The sequence below is a fragment of the Stegodyphus dumicola genome, chromosome 1 (genome assembly GCF_044657685.1).
Source record: "Stegodyphus dumicola isolate Sdum_Otavi_A_Nest chromosome 1, ASM4465768v1".
NCBI lineage: Eukaryota > Metazoa > Arthropoda > Arachnida > Araneae > Eresidae > Stegodyphus > Stegodyphus dumicola.
In genome coordinates this window covers 86,721,947-86,744,856 of record NC_140768.1, presented here as the reverse complement: position 1 = coordinate 86,744,856, position 22,910 = coordinate 86,721,947, and the positions used below count along the sequence as shown (strand labels likewise).

The 22,910-nt window shown below is 31.4% G+C and overlaps 1 protein-coding gene across 1 annotated transcript in view; it reads left to right on the top strand.

Moving 5' to 3' along the window:
• The window catches only part of Cnx99A (Calnexin 99A), a 125,392-nt gene that overhangs the window by 56,693 nt on the left and 45,789 nt on the right, over positions 1 to 22,910 (top strand). Inside the window, exons 12-13 of the mRNA XM_085817466.1 lie at positions 17,826 to 17,939; positions 18,054 to 18,094. Of these exons, the coding sequence (XP_085673592.1) occupies positions 17,826 to 17,939; positions 18,054 to 18,094 (155 nt within the window). The remainder of the gene's footprint in view (positions 1 to 17,825; positions 17,940 to 18,053; positions 18,095 to 22,910) is intronic.

Genomic DNA, 22,910 nt, shown 5'->3' with positions numbered 1-22,910 from the left:
TGGAAAGCCCCTGTCAATAGCTATTGCTTTTAAATAATTTAGTTCTTCATCAAGGGCTAGTTTGGAGGAGCAAACTTGAAGAGCACGGAAAACATAGGAATAAAATGAAGCTAACTTTTGTTTAGTCGGATGACATGATTTAAAGTGTGGTGGAAGGCAAACCGATGAAGGTTTACGGTAAACTGTAGTACTGAAGTTGGATGTGTTATGTGTGACCAGAATGTCGAGAAACGGAAGAGAATTGCAAGTCTCAAGTTCAAAAGTGAACTGAATAGCAGGATCAATAGAATTAATTGTTGAAAGAACTTTATTTAAATCATCTTTATTACCTTCAAACAGGGTAAAAGTATCGTCTACATAGCGGAACCATGCCGGGAAGTTTAAAGTTTCAAACAATTTTGATTCATAATAATGCATGTAGATATCAGCCAGGATGGGACTGAGGGGACTTCCCATGGCTAATCCCTCAGTTTGCTTGTAATATTTATTTTGGAAAACAAAATGTGTTTGTTTCAAACAGAGTTGAGTGAGAGAAATTAGCTCATCAATTTCGATGCAAGAGAAATGAAATTCGCGAAGTCTGGTTTCTAGACATCTTAATGCACCCTCCACTGGGACATTGGTGAATAATGATTTTACATCAAAAGAAACCATGAGTAAATTACTAGGAGAAATGTTTTTAACCTTTTTTACAAACTCTATTGAGTTTTTTATGGTGTAAATGTTATTGTCTAATAGAGTGGAAAATCTAGAAACTAAATATTTAGCTAAAGGATACGAGGCAGTAGCTAAATTTGATACAATAGGGCGGAAAGGAATACCACTTTTACGAATTTTGGGAAGAGCATATAATCTGGCACAATTCGCAACAGATGGTATAAGCGAATGTTTTAAGTTGCTTGAAATGATTTGCGAAGATTTGATCGCAGTTTTTATTTTGGATAAGTCCGAAGGTGAAGGATCTTTAGGGATCGGATTATATGGTCCTTCGTTTAAGAGTTTAGTGACACCATCGATGTAAGTGTTCTTATCCATGACGAGTATCTGGCCACCTTTGTCGGCCTTTGAAATGATAATATCCGGGTTAGAATGAATTTCACGCATTGTAGCTCTTTCTCTCGCAGTTAGATTTGGTTTCAAAGGTTTATTATTGAATTTCACATTATGAGCGATAAGATGCCTAATCATTTCTTTCTGTGAATCTGAAACTTTACTGAACTTGAAAGCTTTTTCGATAGGAGCCAAAATCTTTGGAATCGAGGGTTTACAGGTTTGTGAGAAGTTAAAATTATATTTTAGAATTCTCTCTTGTTCTTCTGAAAGACTAACATTAGAAATATTAACTATTGGCTTGATGTTTACAATGGGAAGATTTTTTGAACTACTTGAACTGGAAGACTGTAAAAGAAGTATTTCGAATTTAACTGCAAGGGTGTTTTTATGACGGTTAACTGCATTCTCCGTTCTAGACCAAGACTTTTGTTCAAGGGCAGTGAATTTTGGATATGTTTTAGCGAGTTCCAGATGAAGCTTATAGAGTTCATGTTCAACTTTGGACAATTATTGACGTGTATCCCTTACCACGGACCGAAGTAAGGCAAGCTTGCAATTTAACAGAATTCTTGAAACGCGACTCGAAAGTTTTTGATTAGATTTGATTTGAATAAAATTGGGGATCAATTTTTTACATTTACATTTAAGTAAAAAGTCAAGATGATTCAGGAATTTTTGCCGTTTCAGGCGTAATTTAGTGAAACGATTAACGGATGAAGGCATGATAAACAATGCAGAAAATCAAACTAAATTAACTGAGCAATAATAAAGTACACACAAAACAGCAGAAAAATCCCTCACTGAAATGAATAGAAAACAAAACGTTTGTAAGCAAAATGCATGAAATCAGACAAGCAAAGCACAATATCCAAATGTACAAAACATAAACATAACTTGAAAATTGCAAAAAAGTATCCACCACACTGCCTTCCACCACACTTTAAATCATGTCATCCGACTAAACAAAAGTTAGCTTCATTTTATTCCTATGTTTTCCGTGCTCTTCAAGTTTGCTCCTCCAAACTAGCCCTTGATGAAGAACTAAATTATTTAAAAGCAATAGCTATTGACAGGGGCTTTTCACCCAACATTATTAATCAAGCAGTTAAAAAATTCTCATCTCAACACACTAAAAGCCACACTCTAATTTTAGGAGATTATAAAAATTCTGTTGTCATTCCCTTCTTTCCATCAATTAGCTATAAAGTTGGACATATTTTTCAGAAATTTAACTTTCGGGTTGTTTTTTCTCATATCAATAAAATTCCAACTTCTATACTCAAGGACCCCATTCCGGATATGAATTCCTGGGGTATTTATAGGATTCCTTGCCAGTGTGGTTTAATTTACATTGGCCAAACTAAGAGAGCCTTAAAATTTCGCATCAAAGGACATGAGGCATATGTTAGAAAAAAGGAAACACAGAGGTCTTCTGTTGCTCAACATTGTTGGTCCGAAAATCACACTTTCAATTTTTCTGCTGCCAAAATTATTCAAAAAACATCTTCCATTGGAGAACTGAATTTTCTAGAGGCATTTCACATTCATAAAAATCTTTCTGTTCTAGTTAACGATCCTAATTCCAATCCAAATTTGCCTTCGGCTTTTAGAGAAATTATGTTTTAGTTCTGGTTTCGCCAACAGATGGCACCACTTGCTTATTCTTGTCCAGGCTTTCTTATCTTATCTAATCATTATTTCCTATCTTGTTCATTTGCGGTTTTGCAGCTGAAGATGATGGTTCGGTAAAACCATCGAAACTAGTCCTGTGAAAATTTTGTAGGTATAACGCTGATTTTTGTTGTTTGACTTCTGAATTAGTATTTATTCGGCGTGTTATTGTGTCTTAAATAATATCAATTTTGATAATTGAAAGAACATTCTCTAAGATAGTTACTGTCTAACTTGACAAAAAAAAAAAAAAAAAAAAAAAAAAAATGTACTGCATCCACCAAAATGTATAATTTTCATTTTAAACGAATGTTCTTTATGTAGTTCATAAATTAAAAAATTAAATTTCTGATGGTTATTCGTAACAGCAAAATTCTTTATATGAATTAAATCAATTAGTCTTTTATTTCCACGTGGTTATTTGTTTGTTTGAATCGAATATGGAAAAGCACATAGCCTATTTAGCATTGTGTAATTTGTGGCTTTGGATTACAAAACAGCTTTCTATAAGTGATTTATCATCTCTGTATTGTTTAAGTTGATTTTCCCATTTCGTATCTGAACAACTTCTACAATTAATGAAAGTTGAAATGGCACCAAAACTATTTCATTTTTATATTGATGCCATTGCCTTTTGTTGCATTGATTTTAAAAATTCACAGTTCAGTATATTTATGTATGGCTTTTTTCCTATACTTTTGTAAATTTTAAACTGAAGCATTTGCAAATCAAAAAAATGGAAGTTTGAGGTTTATAGAAAGTTTATAGTTTATAGAAGTTTCTAGAAATTTTAGTTTTTGACTAAAATATCTAGAAGTATTTCTTGTAATTTGTACCAAGGAGAATCTGCAGATTTCATTGGATCATTACTTTAATAAATAGCACTTTTTGAAATTAATTTTTATTTATGTTTTTGTTTTATACAAATGATGTCTTCTGTGACATAAAAATATCAGGATATAATATAGTTTATTTTATTTATGCTAATATATTCACTATTCATCTTTGCAATTAATTTGTTATTTTATTAATATAACAACAAATTAATCTTTTAAGGTGTAGCATGAATAAACTGACATAATTGCACTTGTACTGGAGTATTTTTAGCAGATTTCAGAAACCTCAAATCGAATAAATCCACTATGATATTTTATTTTTATGTGAAGAATCTTTTTGTTATCATAATAGGCAAAGTGTGATTAACTGGTGAATTATTGACTATTTTCTTGTCTTTAAAAAAGTAAGGAATGGAAATTTACTATGCAATTCTAAAGATAAATGTGGCAATATTATGAATAACAAATAGGTGACAAGAAAAACCACCTCATTTGTTGATGAAGAAAAATTTTATATTTTGTCATTTATGTGCAGTTACATAAATACTTAGAAAAAATTCCCAATTAAAAGGCATTGCAGAAGAAAAGCATGAATTTGATTTTACTTGCAGTCAAAATGTGCATTGTGTAATGATATAATACAAAGTTAGAGATCCGAATGCCCAATATCCAGAATGATCTAAAATCTGGACCTCAAAGCCACCACATCCCCTTTTTTTAGGATTTTTTTTATTTAATTCCCCCTCCCCCAATAATAAAACATGTAGAGAACCCTGATTCGTAGTGTCACTTTGGCACTAAATAAAATACCTCGTTATTGAAGAAACAATCATTTTAGCATAAATTTGTGATCAATAATTTGGCTCCGTAACTGCATATCTGCTTGGCATGCATCTGAAACTGAAACTGAAACAATTCTACATTGAAACATTGTTGATTTTATGCCTACTAATATTTTATATCCCTGATGCCAAACTGGTGAATCATTATTTATTATATTTTGTTTTTATCACCACATGTATATGAACACATAACAACTTGAGTAATGACTCGTGCAGCGATGCCTAAAAAAATTTTCTTATATTAATTTTTGAATGACAAAGAGCATGGTAACCTTTTTTGTCATCATTAGATTTGGCCATGATTGCAGATTTAAGTTAAATGCACCAAAAAATGTTGACAAGAAAAAATTTAGCGAAAATTTCTTTCCATATGCTAAAAATAGATTTTGTTAATGATACTTATTAGGCCAGAAGATTAAATTTAATGCTATTTGAACTTAGAATAACTGATTTGTTATTCACATAAACTCAGAACCAGCACCAGAGCTCGTATGTTCCCACCGGGCAGCAGAATTTATGGAAGATAAAATTTTTGGAATTTAGAGGAGCACCTAGCAACAAAATTAAGGGATAACAGAATTTTTAGAATTTAGGAAAAGCAGTAGGGCCCAAAACTTAGGGTGGCAAAAATTTAGAAGGTACTTGGTAGCAAAATTTAGGACAAGCAGAGACTGTGTCAGTCAGTAAGATATCTAACGCCAACCCTCAATAACCCTTAAACATATTTGGGAACTTATTAATTCAGGATTTGGATAAGCCTTAAGCTTGTACTCAAAGTAGACATAAGTATAATAAATAACTAAACTAATACAATTCTGGCTTAATTGTTTCAGTGCGGGATAGAAGCCAGAAAAAATTTAGCGGAACAAATTGTCTTTCATCGCCGATCTAATGACACATAGCCAGTAATGTATGGCAGATGCTATTAAGATAAGCTAAAATTATATTTTACCGATTCCAAGAAATTTCAGTTAATATTGCAGATTGCACTCTTCCTTAAGGGGTGTTAGAACCCCAAAATCATTTGTGATTTCGGATTTTTGCATTTTCAAATTCTCTACACTTTTATCTTTCTAAAACTACCATTCTTTAATCTCTATGAAAATTAGAACTATAAAAAAATCTAGTTTTAATATGTCAGCGACTGCTTTGATCAATGAGGATTTTTACATAAAAACGCGTTTTTCTCCAAACGTGATTTTTTTATACTCGATGTACCTTTTCTCAGGAACTAGTGCTTACAGGTATCTAAAATTTTTATGGCTTATTTATTAGGTTTCCTAATATTTACTGAAATGAGCTTTTTGTGATAAACTTAGAATAAAAAATTTTAAAAAGTTTTTTGTGTGAGAAAAGTGCTAAATTTTATTATTCCTAACAAAATGTTCTGTAAATTACTCAAAAATTCAAAATGTTTTTCAAAAGCTCATTTCTGTATAATCAAATAGGTATACTTTAATTACACAAAAAATTTCAAGCGTGTATCTACAGCAGATTTTGAGAAAAGGTACATCGAAAATGGCGAATTTAACATTGTCAGTATAGAGGTTTCTGATACCCCTTAACTTTCTGATTTGATCCAAGTTGTTATTTTTTGCAGGCTGTTATCATTACAGCAATTTTATGAAAATTAAAATTTGAACTTTTGATTATGTTGAAAAGAGTTTCTAGTTCTGGAGCTACAACAAGACCTACAAAGCGACAGCATGTTTTGATGTCCATTAAACAAAAAGTGGAATTGCTGCAAAAAATTGATTAAAGGCATATCCATCTCAAATTGATGCAAGGTTATGACATTAGAAAATCAACTGTATATGACATAAGAAAAAAGGAACTTTTTGAATTTTTTGTGGATTCTGGCAGCCCATTCGCAATGAATTACAGAAAATTATTCGTTATGCTAAAACTGATGATTGAATGGGTCAAACAGCGTCGCAGTGAGAGCATGCCTTTGACGGGTCCAGTGCTAATGGCTCAAGCCAAAATATTTCATGAAGATATGAACTTAAAAACTGAGTGCACATATTCAACAGGTTGGTTAGCCAAATTTAAAAATCACCGTGGTATAAGGCAGTTAAAAATTTCTGATGAAAAAGCTTCAGCTGATACTGAAACTGCTGAACTATTTGCAGATGAATTCATTAAATTCATTAATAGTGAAACTTTGTAACCAGAACAAATTTACCACACTGACAATTTTAGCATGCTCAAATGCTGCAGGAGTGTACAGTGTATATTTTTCTTAATTGGAAAAAATATATGACCTCCATTTAAAGGAGTGAAGACTTTCCCTGTTCTATATTGTGCAAATAAAACAGCATGGATTTCACAAGCATTAATGAATGATTGGTTTGAAAATCATTTCATACCCGAGGCTCCGGCAACATTTGAATTTAGTTGGTTTACCTGATGACTGAAAAATTATCCTGATTGTGCGGCTCATACTTCACTTAACCCCTTCGCGCCGACTGTCACGTATACGTGCCAGCAAAGAAAGTACTTATCTACCGGCCGACACGCAGGCGTGCCAGACCATCGTTGCGTTTTCTACCGAATGTAACGTATTTGTGCCAGTACCTTGGAACGTTTTTCAAACTATAATTTCTGCCACAAGATGGCACTGTATGCCCATATGGTTTCAGATACATGTACATTAGACTTTCTACTCGAAATGAGAGAAGCATGACTCACATACATGTGTTTTTGATTATATAAACAAACGGGGAACTAAATGTTTCTGAATGGCGTGATTTATGACGTCTCTTTATATCGAACTTTATTCGCACGTGGTAGTTGTTTATTGTAAGTAGAAGTTTTGTATGCGCTAAAGCGTTAAGTATTTCGGTTTACAGTTCAGTTTTTAGAAAATAATTAGATCTTGTTAGACGTGAATTCTTTCTGTTTTTACCGTTTCAATGTCAAAGCGTCGAAAATGTTTAACAGAGCATGAAATAGCTGAAATGATGCAAAATATTTCAGATATTGATTCTGAAATTCTGATATTCTGATATTGATTCTGAAATATTTACTGAAAGACATTTTCCAAAACTTTGTTCAGAAGAGACTGATAAGAAAATGAGACGACGATGCTTCGTTTGCTCACATTCCCGGAAAAATCTTCCAAAACGGCAAATGAGTTATTACGAGTTCAAGGAATGTAACATAGGACTGTGTGTAGATCCCTGTTTTCAAATTTTTCATACGAAAAGAGAATTTTAAGTAATATATTAAGTTTTCAGATGTATAATGTTAAAAGTCATAAAATGGTGAGTAATTAAAATAAAATGTGTAAAATATGCATTTAGACAAGAAATAAGGTAATTAATGTATATATATAAAAATATCTATAAAGCATAAGCCGTTTAAATACTCTATAGAGCATTATTAAACAATGCGTTGATACTTCGGAAATTTAATGGATTTAGGCTTAGTAGCGAAAAAGCCCCCGGCCCTGGAAAGACGCTCGCGGAAGACACTGCCGGCCTCCGCGATAAGCGCGCGTTTTTGCTACCCGGCTCGAAGGGGTTAAAGTTTTAGTCAAAGTGTATGTATCTATGTTATTCTTTCCTCCATATTGTACGTCTATCATTCAACCTATGGATACTGGAATAGTGCATGCTTTGAAATACAAATATAAAGTAGCATTTTTAAAATGCATATTAAATTTCTTGAATAATGACAAGACTATTAAAGAATTTTTGAAATACTTTAGCATAGTATCTGCTGTGTAGAGCATTGCAAGATCATGGGAGGATGTGTCTCCAGATACTTTAAAAAATGCTTGGCATAATTTATGGCCAGCTACCATATTTCATGATTAAGATGATGGCCTTGAATTTGAAGGTTTTTGGGTATCGCAAAGCAAAAGAGTTTAAATATATATGAAATATATTTGGTAAAGCAATGTGGAGTAGCAGTAACAAATGAAGATGATACAGCAGAAGTTTTTCATTGCGATGACAATGCCCCAATCATAAATCAAATAACAGATGGCGAAATTTGTAGTATGATTCTAGATCCAGGAAATACTGCGACCGATAGTGAAGAAAGTGACATAGAGATTATTGAAAACAAAAGAATTTCGATTGAGACGTTAGCCAGAATTCTCAACACAGCAATTACAGGACTTGAAAAATGAAACTTTGTAACTAAACAAGAAATTATATTTGTCTATAGAATTAAAGAGAAGGTATTAGCACAAAAAACAAAGCAACTTAAACAACTTGCATTGAAAAGAATGTACAATAAAGTAAACAAATAAATATTAAGCTTTTTTTTTTCTGAATTTTGATACCCTTTACTTTAGATCATAAAATGCTTCATTATTTTATAAATCACAGTTTCATATTTTTAATATTTTAATTTCTACATGGCATCTTACTACATTTAAACTGATAATCTAATATCCGGAAAAATTCCAAATCCGGAACCGCCATTGTCCCAAGAATCTGGATCTCGGACTTTGTACTGTATTGTAAAAAGCAGTATACTACCTGTTGTAAGATAACGTAGTAGGATGGTAGTTAGTAAGCAAATGATACCAATGTGGATAATTTTAATTAAAAAAAGTTATAAAGCATTTTAATTACTCTGTATAGTCAGTGATGATTAGGCACCATAAAGTTTATCCAACTTTATCTGAAGTTTAAATGGTATGTATCAATAATAGAGTGAAGGTAAGCCATTTTACTGCTTTCATAACCCCCTATTATTAAAAAAAATTTTGGAAAGTTCTGCAGCATTGTGTGCCTTTTTTTTTTTTTCTCTAGCACTGTGAACTACATGCTTATCTGAAATATGTTGAATATGATTTTGGGTTAGTTCAGACTGATACTCTAACTCATTCTTCCAAAAGTATCAAGCTCTTTTGGAAGATTCAGGCTTGGGGTTGGTCAAGTGAGTCCTTTCCTTTAAATTTTGACCAACTCATTATTTTTAACTCGTTTTGTATATCTTTGTTTTATGAATGGATGCATTACTATCATGAAAGAGGAATGAACCAGTTCCTAACTATTGCCGAAGAAGGAATGGAATGCCCTGCTTTATGTCATAGCTCTTTTCCCAAATGACAAGGGAAGGCTAAAATTGGTAGATAAAGTTGAAACAATGAAAACAGTCCCTTGTATAAATTTGTGCTCTGCCAGATTTCGCAGTGACATTAATATACTCCAGGAAGTAGAATTTCCCTGGCAGTCTCCATATTCACACATCTATAAGATCTTTACAGTTTGTATATTAGCTACTTGCATGGCTAGTCAACAATATAATTAGTATTAAAAAATATATGAATATATATATATGAGTTTAATGAGTCTGGTTAGTTAAATTTCATGGTTTCGCTTAGTAATTAATAATAATAGGGATGAAGAATTGTGTTTATTGCTTTTATACTGCTTAATTTACATTGCTTAATTACCAATTAAATTTGAAAACAAAAATTAAATATTGTGTACTTTTCCGATTGTCAACGCACTGGCACATAGAAGATAAAAATGCTTTATTTTGTGCAGTGCTAAGATATTAAATTGTAAAGTTTGTTGTTTAAATTTGAAAGACAAATATGTTGCTCTTTTCTGAGTGGCAAGATATTTCTTTTAAAATAATGAGTTTTCTACTGAACTTTGAAACATAAATATTGTATGCATCAGCAAATGGCAACGCATTGCTTTTAAGTTTTGAGTTTGTTCATCAAAAATTCATTAAATTCACACAAATTATAAAATAAATAAATAAAAATTTCAAGACTTAGCTTCGAGGTGCACATGTTCAGATGAAAGAATATATTTGTTCAAAATTTGGTGGCTTTAGATGGCACTGTTTTTTCATAATGGGAGGAACATGCGTGCTTACAGATTCTTCATTATTTAATAATAGTGGTGGTCCATCACTGCAGAACATATTTTCCCATTCTTCCAATGGCAATTTAATAAAGTGTCCAAATATAAATACCTCGTGGAGTGTGTGAAAACTAGCTTCACTTTCCAAAGTCAGTTGGAAATTTGTAGCAGCAGTTTTTTGATTAGGCGTGCCAGTTTCACTTTGCCACATGTTTGAGGCAATGAAGATCTACATTTGTCTATATATTTTATACTCAACTTAATCTTGTTAAACATGTTGATAAAATAGATGTAGTCAAAACTGAGCAAAAGCAGTTTCAACAAAATAATACAAAAATCTTGAAGGTGGAGGAATATTTGATGAGACAGTCAATTTAAAATGAGGGAAAATTGTTCACTCATTGCTTGCGTACCTAGGCACATATCAATCAGTTTGAGCCCTAAATCTGTGAAGAAATAGAAACAGTTGGAAGAGCAAGTGATTATCTCTTAAGTTGACTGTTCTGGAGAATGGGTTATGATATTGTAGTGAAAAACACAGTCAGTTTTCTTAGACTTTTTTTAGACCCAGATCTTAATAAGGGAATTAAACCGTTGTTCTAATTACATAATAAAATTATCTTTACTACTCTTGGTCTTAAACACGGAATTTTTCAAACTAAATTGGATTTTTTTAAAATGTGTAAAAAAAAAAAAAAAAAAAAAAAAAAAAAAAATACTCTGCATATTTAGCCCATTTGGTTGCTGCACATTTTTATGGCTCTGTGAATGAGATTATCATGTGCAACTGAGATTTTCAACAAACAAGCAAAAAAAGAGAGAAGGGTATTCCAAGGTTTGGGGTTTTTTTGACATACTTATTGCGTGGAAAATACGTAAAAAACAGCAAAGAGCGTTTAAAAGAGCTGAAAGTGAAATCAGTCAGAATAAAGCTTGGTACTTTCTGATTATCCATGCTTTCCCGTCGCTGGAATTTTTCTGAAAACTTATGCATGAAAAGCAATAGCTATTTTCAGAATGGCAGCGTGCTAAAAATTCCATACTGGAACATACAATCAGTAAAATTAAAAAAGCAAGAAATGTTGACAATAAAAGTTGCCCTTTTCTAGAAATCCCCCTTTTTTGTGTCGGCTATGTTTCTTCCTATGTTCACAGCAATCTTTTTGTTTAAGGGGAAAAAAAAAAAAAAAAAATCGGATACTTGCACAAACTTTGCTTTGTACGACTTCCACATTTCATTTCATTGAAAAACGTACCTATGTGGGTTGCCACATAAATACTTTTTAGTGATTTTGTGCAATGGCACATAACTTTTTTCCCAGCATACTGCTTTGCCTCATGAATATTTTCTCTTGACTTTTTTGGCTGTGTATGATCAGTATGTAACTAATATTCAATCTAAAGTTCAAGAAGTGGAGCATCTGCGATATATTCCACAGAAATAAAACCTGATCCTGATTATGTCTGTCCTGGAGAAAGCTGTTGCTGAAATGCTAGAGCTATCTAATAAAATTTAGTTTGTAAAGTAAATTAAGTATGATTAATCATATGAAGCAATTTATACTTCAAAGCCCACTACAATACAAGCAAATAGTTTGAAAGATGTTTTGGATAGTTTAAAGAATGGAGAAAGATGTTTGCTTCTCAGAGCTTATCTGAAGTTTAAAATGTTTTCACAAAATTAAAATATATATGTGTGTGTGTGTGTGTGTATAATATGTGATAAAAACAAACTTAAAAGTGAATGACCAGGAGGAATTTTGACCATCTAGAAGTGTTGATCCATAATGATTAGGAAATTGGAGGTGAAGGCAGATTAAATCTTCATTTTTTATTTCAGAAAACATGTTGTGGCCACAATCAAGTTGGCACATTAATTGTGCCTATTCCAGAAGGTTTACATTTTTGATAACTTTGCAGCAAGAAGGAAGCAGTAGGCAGACAGCAGTGCACTAGGCCAAAGCGTTGAAAACAAGTGCATTATGTTGTGGGTGAAATCTTAATTCAGACTGAGTTAGTTTGGTTCTCAGTGCATTTTGATTGGATAGTTAATATTGCTGTAAAATTACTATTGGCTGTTAGAGTTTAGTTCCATTTACATTATCAGAATTATGTAAGAGTCATATGACATAAATTAATCTAGAAATGATGCAGTGCAGAGAGGGGTTACTATTTTTAGAATTGAGAAGAGAAATTTATGTTGCTTATTTAATCTTTTACATATTCTTTATTTTTCTTACACACACATATATATATAGTGTTTGCTGTTTCTAAATTCATTTATTTATCTATCCATCATCGAATAGTTGAAATGTTAATATATCATAAGCTTTTAGTGTCTGTAATCAATATAAATATAGCTATGTAATATCTAGGTTACAGTGGATGACAGTAAAATTTTTAAAATATCAGTTAAATTCAAAATACCCTCCAAATATGTATATTGCATTTTTATTGTTATGATAATTTATTCTTAAGCCCATTAAAAATTACCCAGAGATGACAGAAATTGTGTAAATCTGACTAAACATTTACATATGAATACAAATGAGCAAAAGGATTTTGAAGAAGCTACACTAAATGATGCATTATCACATTTTGGTGTGGTGGATGAAAATCTTTAATTTAGAAAAATGGACCCGTTCAAAGTCTATATTTTAAATTTCAAAATGACATACATGTTTAGGGAAGTCTAGTGTTTTTAAATGGTAGAATAATAATACTAATGAATTTAAGAACAGAAGTACTGAAACTGCTCCATAAAGCTCACTTTAAAATCGAAAAATAAATAAATAAATAAATAAAATCTGAGCAATACAAGTGTTATTTTGGCTGGAGGATGAATAAAGATATTGAAAATAAAATTGTGCAATATAATATTACAAGAAGTTTAGGTCCAAATATGTCAAAGAGCCTTTAATAAATCATGGTACTTCAAATTTACCTTACGAAATTAGGATGGATCTTTGTGAATATGGGAATAAAAATTATCTTTTAATTATTGCCTATCAAACTGACTAGATATAATGAAACTATTGAAGGAAACTTCTTAGGAAATATCAAAACAAGAACCAGTTTTCTTCACCTCATGGTGTACCCAAAGTAGTTGTTTATGGTATCTGTATAAAAATGAACAGTTTTCAAAAGTCTATGAATTGAAATTTTAAACAGCCATTTTAAATATTACAAATAAAAAGATTTGCAGCGCAAATGGTTAGAATATATAAAAATATTCTCTGTAAAACAGGAAAGTAGGAACAAGGATTAAGTTGAAATAAATGAAGCTCTACTAGAACACTAGGATGCATCAGTTATTGAAAAAATCTTCATAAGTCATTGTCTTTGTAAAACATTGCTGGCTACTGTAACAGTCTTAAAACCAAATACTAAAAGATTTTAAGTAAAATGTAGTAAGTAATTAGGATATAGTTAATTTTACTGTAGTAGACAAGCCAAGAAATGATCAGATTTTTATAAAAGAGAAAATATGTTTTTGAGAGTTAATAATCGTTGGGAGCTAGTCCAGATTGTTAACAAATATGATTCCAACATCATACTGCATATAAAAACAAAGAAAGGAAATGTAGTAAGGAAACATTCATTTCATCTGAAAAAACATAAGATTTAGATTACTCTAAATATTATGATAGAGAGTTATTGAATCCAGGCTGTCAAAGAGAAGGTTTCCATACAGCAATGGGCTCAAGTTTCAAGCAATCAAAAAATGGAAGTAAGGAGTAGTTTTTATGTAGTAAGGAGTGGCAGGACTGTAAAACAGTCATCTTGATGAAAAGATTTTATTTTGTGAATTCATTGTCATAAAAGGAATGGTGTTACGCATCTGATAATTGTATCCATTTGATATTGTATAGTCAAAAGTCGTTAATCCAGACTCGTCGGGACTTCGGTGATTCTGGATTATCGATTTTTCCGATTTATAGATCATCAGTTTAAATCTTGTAAGATGGCATGCAGAAATTCTAAAATTAAAAATATGAAACCATAATTTATGAAAGAAAGAACAATTATGATCTAAAGGGTATCAAAATTTACCCAAAAAAAAAAAAAAAAAAAAAAAAAAAAAAAAAAAAAAAAAAAAGCTTAATATTTATTTGTTTATTTTATTAAACATTTCTTTCAATGTAAGTTTGCCCACCAGCGGCCGAGCGGTAAAGTCGCTGAACACTGGTAGTTCGGTCTGAGGTTCGAATCCCGCGAACAGGCTGGCTGCATGGGTGTTTTCGTGGTTTTCCCCATGTGTAACGTGTATACGAGCCAGTTTCCCTTAGAAAGTCCTCCACGAAAGGCATCCCTCTCCTTAGGCAGGTAGCCCTAGTGTGCTTTGCCATAATTAAATACACCACACCAATGTAAGTTGTTTAAGTTGCTTCGTTTTATATGATAATACTTTCTCTTTAATTCTATAAACAGACATAATTTCTTGTTCAGTTACAAAGTTCCGTTGTTCAAGTCCCGTAATTGCTGTGCCGAGAATACCGACTGACTTGTCAATCGAAATATTTTCATTTTCACTAACCTCTCTGTCACCTTCTTCATGTCTTTATCCATTTTTTGCAGCAATTCCACTTTTTGTGTAATGGACATCAAAACATACTTTCGTTTTGTAGATCCTTTGGGAGCTCCAGCATCGGAAATTCTATTTGACATAATCGAAAGTTCAAGTTTACTTTTATAAAATTGCTCTTACAGTCTGCAAAAAATAATAAGCCGCATCCAATTCGAAGATTAAGGAACAACGCAATCATCAACATTAACTGAAATAGATAATTAGATAACTTTAGCTTATACTGTCCATTATACATTAAATGCACACGCGAAAACGTATTCTGTGCTTGCGCACATGCATATGCACAGTCGTAAAGGTCTTACGTGCACGCATAAACGCCTATGCGCATGTGTCAAAGCGGCATATGCGCAGAAAGTTTTTAGCTTTGAGGTCCAGATTATAGATCATTCCAGATTATGGTGTCCGAATTAACGACTTTTGATTGTATAATGAGCTGCCTTGACAACAGATGATTGTTAACTAATGGACTGCAGTTGAATTATTATATTTTCTTTTAATAAGAATTAATATATTAATGTTAATAAATATATGTTGACAAGTTCTGTTTGAAACATTAAACAAAGGAGATTAATAGAATTTTTGTTTTGGTTTCAGTCTATACTAAATTATAATTTTTTATTGTTTTCCTCTTTGAAATGTAATTTTTGTTTTAAATTTGGTATTTTTCTTTAATTAGTGTTTTACTAATTTAACTTGTTTCACGGTGATAAATAGGTTTGTCCTTCAAATATATAAATTTCTTTTTCATTTTGAGATTCTGAATCATATATATACAGTGGTGGCGAAAATTGTGGACACTTTTGGAAATTTTTATGTTTTTGAACTTTGTATGCTTATAGAAAACGTTACGTTTCACAAAATGCAAACTTGTATATATCATTTTAAAGAGAATTTATTACTGAATTCAATACAAAACACAAAATTCAATTTTTTGCAATACAAAAAAAGTTAAATGATAATAGTTGTCGATATACATTAGATAGTGATGATTGCAGTGAGTTATCAGTACTTAGTAGGGTACCCTTTATTTTTGATTACAGCTTCACATCGACGTTTCATTGAGCTGACAAGAGTTTTAAGCTCTTCTTTCGTTATTACATGATGCCAGGAAGCAATTATAGCCTCAATTAGTTCCCTTTTATTTGATGGGCACCTCATTCAGACAAGAGTTTTCAAACAGTGCCACAAATTTTCGATAGGATTGAGGTCAGGACTGTTTCCTGGCCATGACAACAATTTAATGCTCTTTGTACGAAACCACTTTTTTGATATTTTGGCCGTGAGGCAAGGAGCAGAATCCTGCTGAAAAATAAACGAAGCATTGTTGGGAAAGAGATCTCTGATGGAAGGTAGAAGTTTTGGTTCTAGAATAGTGTCATTGTATTTTCTGGCATTCAGTGTCCCATCGATTGACATGAAGGCGACCAATACCATCTGCTGACATGCATGACCAAATCATAACACTAACTGGATTCTTCGCAGTTGCTTGAATGCAGTCAGGATGTAGCTCTTCTTCTATTCTACGTCTTACATATTTTCACCCATCACTACCGAATAACGATATCTTAGTTTCATGACTCCATATAACTTGTGACCACTGATCATCTGTCCAATTAATATGTTCCTTTGCCCACTGTAGTCTTTTTTTCGTTGCTGAAAATTAAGATAAGGCTTTTTTCGTGGAATTCTACCTCTCAGTACAACATCTGTTAATCTTCTCCTGATTCTCCTGTTCTTGAACTGACAGAAACACCAGCATCATTGAGATCACTTCTGACGGCCGCTGATGACATTTTTATATCTTGGAGACATAGTCCTTTTATTCTTCTGTCAATAGATGTGGTGCACCTTTTTCGGCCTTTATTGAATTTGTCTCCTGATATCGTAAACGAAACTTTCGGACTTCAGATGTAGTCACTGAACCACCCACCTGTCTTGCAATTTCAGCATAGGAAAGACCACTTTCTCGTAACACAATAATATTACATCTCTTTCTAGGTGTCCAATCTACTCTTTTATTTGATGTCATTGCTTCTTGACTAAATATTAAAAATTTTTACAAAAATTCGTACTTGTAATTGCAGTGTATAAGAAACAGGTCCTCCTTCTACAGAACAAAGCAAAATAATGAATTGTTTCAAGTGTAAACATGATGTCAGCTTCTACTGGCAGTTACTAACATTTGATTGGTTTTCAGAACAAGAACAGTGATTGGCCAGGAAAGCTAGACATTGCAAACCACTTCATAACTGTGTTTTTTTATTTATATTAAAGTACATATAACTTTTTTTGTATTGCAAATAATTGAATTTTGTGTTTTGTAATAAATTCTCTTTAAAATGATATATACAAGTTTGCATTTTGCGAAACATAACATTTTCTGTAAGCATACAAAGTTCAAAAACATAAAAATTTCCAAAAGTGTCCACAATTTTGGCCACCACTGTATATATGTCACTGATAATGTTTAAAAATTATATTTAAAAGGATACTGTAATAATGTCGATAATGTAATACGGTTTGTTACCACATTACTTGAAATCGCAAGTGAAGTGGAAATAATTTAGAAGAGGAAACTTAAATGAAGGCCATCAATAATACTTGGAAGACATTTTTTTAATTTTAAATAATTTTGAAATTTTTTAAATTAATAAATAAGATTTTACAAAATATAAAAATTAAACTGATATTGTAACTATTAACTTTTATTAAATAAATGTGTTTTTATTTTTTAAAAACATATTAAGACATATGATTTATGAATTATAAATTCTGAAGGGGAAGTATTTAAAAAAAATTTTTTAAGGAGTTGCATAATAAATATAAAATGAAAAGAATTTTTTGTAATAATTGGTCCCTTAAAACCGTATCAATTATGTTTAAATACATTTGAATTTTTAACTTTTACTTTTTGTATAATATTTATAAGTATGCAAATGTTTTAACTTTTGGTTTTAAATTGTGTTATCAAAAACTCTTTATGAAATTTTTTATGCAGGGATGAAGATGCTCCTAGACAAATTGTTGATCCCAATGCAAGAAAACCCAATGGTTGGCTAGATGATGAACCTGAATTAATTCCTGATCCTAATGCTGAAAAGCCTGTGGATTGGTACATTTTATTAACTACTATTTTTGTTTTAAATATTGTGTTTCAAGAATAAGAAATTATGAGGTTTGAAAATTCTTGTTAGCATAATAACAATTACTTTTTATATATTTTTAGGGATGATGAAATGGATGGTGAATGGGAACCACCTTTAATAAGTAATTTTTTTCTTTTCCAAAAATATAATGTACAAATCAAAATTTATGTTCAATTCGTTAATTCACTTAGTAAGGGAACACAATTGAGTCAAATCATGAAATTTGTTATCTGGAATAACTGCCATATAACTGAGTTTGTTTTATTTTCTGACACGCCGTTTGAAAATTTTTATATCTATTTATAACAGAATCTGAATAGGTTAACAGGGTTCGTACGGTCCTTAAGAGTCCGTAAAAGTTCTTAAGTTCTTTGGAATCGATTTTTGGTCCTTAAAAGTCCTTAATTTCGGCCAAAATCCGCAGAATTTCCTTAATTTTAATAATCTAAAATTTCTGTCTGTTTTTACGACTGCCATTTTGAGTGTGAATTAGCGTTTTGCAGTAATATTTTTGGCAATTCACTGACAAATATGGTTATTTTTTGAGTGGGTTCGTGGGTTATAATTTGTTCCTATTTGTAATATAACTGGTGGGATACTTGAGTTTGTGAGAAGTGAAACATAAGCATTTCGAAATTATTTCATTTTTTGTAATGAAGAGCTTTCAAACAACTTTCCGCTTTTGGGGATGTGAATTCTTTTATTAAATGGATCTAAATTTGGCGACTTATCAACATTTTGGTGATTGTGAGAAGTGAAACATAAGTATTTTGAAATTGTTTCATTTTTTTGTAATGAAGAGCTTTCAAACAACTTTCCGCTTTTGGGGATGTGAATTCTTTTATTAAATGGTTCTAAATTTGGCGACTTATCAACATTTTGGTGATTTTAAGATCGGTTTTTATAGAAAATTTTTCATTCCAAAATCTGGGAAATTTTTGGCGACATTTTTAGAACATTCTAACACTGATAAATTTCATTAAAATAATGGTAATGTATTGAAATTGTATTTAAGAAATAACATTAAAATAAAGCATTTTTATTTTTCACTGTCATATTAATAAAGTTCTGTTTTGGCCACATACTATACAATGTTTTGAATCTGAAAAATAAGCAAGGTATAATGCTATGAAGCACAATTTACGAAACAGTTTTTAACAAAAACAAAATAGCTATGTAATTAATTAGAATTATCTTTTTAATTTTTTCATGATAAGAGTTTTTCCCCATTTCTTAGAATTCTCAGAATATGCATCAGTTTCCTCTTTTTCTAATTTTCACTATACACAAGCATGGAAAATATCAAAAATGCTTCTAATCTTATCATATGGACAGGCATTGCAGAAAGAAATTTTTTTATTAATAAAGAAATTGAAAACTGACAATTCAAAAGATTCGTCTAATATGTTTTAATGTGTCATACACAGGGCTGGCACTAGGCATTTTGCCACCTGATGCAGTCTCTGTGGATTCTAAATTCTGCTTCCAATGTTTGCTCTAAATTCTAAAAGTTTTACCATTTCTAGATTTTGTTGCTCGGTGTGTCACTAAATTCTAAAAATTATGCCACATCAACTTTGTGACCGGACATTACCATATGTATTTCATATTTCTTCTGAATGTTCGTATTACCAAAGAAATAAAATTAGCAGCTTTTACCATACGTTCTAACTGCATTTTGTCTTTTAGAATAACAGAAATTTTTAATTAAATCCAAAAATTCTAAAGTGAAAAGGAAACTTGTTGAAGAAACGAACTAAATGTGTAAGGAGAAAGAAAATTATTCTTCAGAGATATGTAGTTAATTATTATGTAAATTATCCATTTGTTAACAATTTCAGCCTTTACTATAATTTCCCATTTCTATTTCACCAGAATGCAAATCACTGAGACAGTTTTTAAGCTGGGGTTTTTGGAGTGTAAGACAAGAGTGTGTTTCTGACCTCCGCTTGCTCCCTGTATTAGTTCCTATCAGCTCTCATAATTTCCATTACTGCTGCTGACATTTGAGTTGATTATGACGATAGGGTTATTGAACCAGATTAAATTGACCACTTGTCTTTGACCACTAGTCCATATTTTTAGTTTCAATTTGACTCTTCTTGTTTAATTACATCACCACAAGCTGTAATTGATTTTGTTAGCATGACCTATGCTTACTCCCTGTATTAGTTCCTGTCAGCTCTGATAATTTCCATTACTGCTGCTGACATTTGAGTTAATTATGATGATAGAGTTATTGAACAAGATTAAATTGAAATTAAATTGACCACTTCTCTTTGACCACTAGTCCATATTTTTATTTTGAATTTGACTCTTCTTGTTTAATTACATCACCATGAGCTGTAATTGATTTTGTTAGCATAAGAACATGCCTTTATGTTCTAAGTTCTTTTTAAATAAGAAGCTTATTTATACCTCTGATTTATAGTTACTTTCAGACATAGCCATAATTTGTTTCATGTCTGTCAAGGGGGGGGGACTATTTAACTTTTACCAGATCAAGTAAACCCTCATAGGTAGTACATTGTGGAGAGGTTGACAGTTAGGAGATAAAACAGGCAGAATGAACTAATGAGAACATTGTTTTGCGTATTGAGACAAATTTCTAATTGTTAGAAAAAATGCTTAAAGAGAAGGAGATCAATATAAATTAGCCAAAATGTCTGGGCAGGGCTTCAAATTAAAAAGATGTATAGTTATTTTGTTTTGTTGCTACAAAAGATAAATGTTTAATGTGTAATTATCCTAAAATTGTTTAAAAATCAATGTCATAAATTGCATGTATTTTAAACTGTGAAATTTTATTAGATTGTTATATTAATAGAGTTTTTTTAACAAATATTATTAAGAAATAAATATAATTTGATAGTGTCCATGTAAATCCATGTGACTAAGGTTATCTAATACCTAATTTAATTACTTATAACTGCTTACCCTTAAAAATTATCTTTGCATATTAAAGTGAATTATTGCCTTTCATTAATCTTTACAGTGGTCACAAGGTAAAACAAAAAAATATAAAAAATAATGTAAAACTTATTCTTCGTATCTAGTGAAACTTAAAATAATGAAAAACAACTTATCACGTCTAGTGCTTTAGTGGCTTAATAGAATCTTAAAGTATATTAACTGAGTTACATCCCCTAGAACAGTACATGAAGCTACGACACTAATTGCGTCAGACAGAGCTCAGCTAACTTTCAAAACTTACTAACTGTGCCTACGTCAGGCCTTTCAGGTTTGTTCTGATCGGCAGGTCTCTCTCTAGACAAGCAGGAGTGGTGACAGCAGCCAGTCTTTTATTATGAATCATGCTGACTATGATTTTAATGTTCATTTTAACCTATGCTGCTTGACATAAAATCTACTTATTATTTACTAAACCTCTAGACTGAGCAAGTATGTGAAAAAATGAGACATTAAAAATAAAAAAGCTAACTGTTAGTAAAACATAACTAAAATGTCATTTATCTTCTTTCGAATATGTCCAGTTATCAAAAGTGTAAATAATTTAATGATACTTGATAAATTTTGTAATATTTATTTTATTCTCAAATGTATTAATAATTATGTTAATTAAGCTAGCTATGTTTAATAATAATGCATCCTACTTATAAATCTCATTTATTTTTAGGATGGTATTAAAAAGTGAAGTTCAGGCATAGATATAATACTTTTAATTGAATTTATTCAGTTCCCATTTGCTCATAGGTCTTTAATTTTTTTCATTAATGGTCCTTAAAAGTATTTAATTTCCGTGTGCAGAAATGTGTACAAACCCTGGTTAAATTTTTAAAACCAAGAGAAAATAATGTTGGCATCACATCTTTACTTAAGCCCATGCTGTATAGTAATGAATGAGTGTTCAGATATGGAATCAGGGCCAGATGCAGACTCGCAAGTCTTGCATGTATGGATTATTGGCACAACATGGAAATCATGAGTTAGAATTCTTATAGGAAATGTAGGCTAACTATGCAAATCATTATTCAGGTTTATAAGGATTATAGTTCAAACATAAGTCATAGTTGAAGTAGAGAGTATGTGGCAAGCATAGACAGGAGTTGTGCTAGTAGTTTATTTCTTATGGGAGTACTGTGTATAAATTAGATGAGACTAAGGTGCATTTTTCAATATGTTATAAATAAACATGCTATATTGTTCGTCTCTTAATTTCTTCTTTAACATGGAGTTAAATTGATGTGGAAAAACTGTTGCAGTTTTTAAAAGAAGGAAGAAAACTGCAGAAGATAATACCATTTCTTTGAAAAGAGCTGTAAAAAAATATGTATGGGTAATGCCGAATAATGAAACTCTCGATACCATCGATAATATCAAAGAGTTTCTTAATCTAACACTTCGCTGTTCTCAGAGACAGTAATAAAGGGTCTGAGGATACTAATCTAATTTTGTCAGTAAGAAAGTGTGTTAAATGATGAACTAGAATCTGTCTGTATACTGGCATAGTTACACATAAATTAACAAAAATAAGAGTAAAAAATATTCTCCGTAGTGTCGGCCCGACATTCGACCATGCACATTTTCCTTTGTACGAACAGGAAACTTATAATGTGATGGCTACTAAGTAAACCTTCATTTACATGCTAGTCAATTAATGTTTTTTTTTCCCCTAAAATGTGAAGTTATACAGATTCCTCCTGTGATGCTACATTCATCATTGTTAACAATAAACTGTGTGCAGTGCATTATTGTTTGCAAAGGTGGCCACATTGAAAACTTGTAATTTTTGTAAAAGTAATTTTGCCTGTCCTCTCTTGTGCTTTCATACATATGCTGTTCCAGTGCCGTTTATGGTTTTTCAGTGCGCTGGTAATTTTTGCCATTAAAAAGTGGGTGTTGCCATTTGGAAGTTTCAGAATTTTTTCCTTGTAACAATAACCGTAAGCTATATAGTTTAAATCATGGTTGTCTTG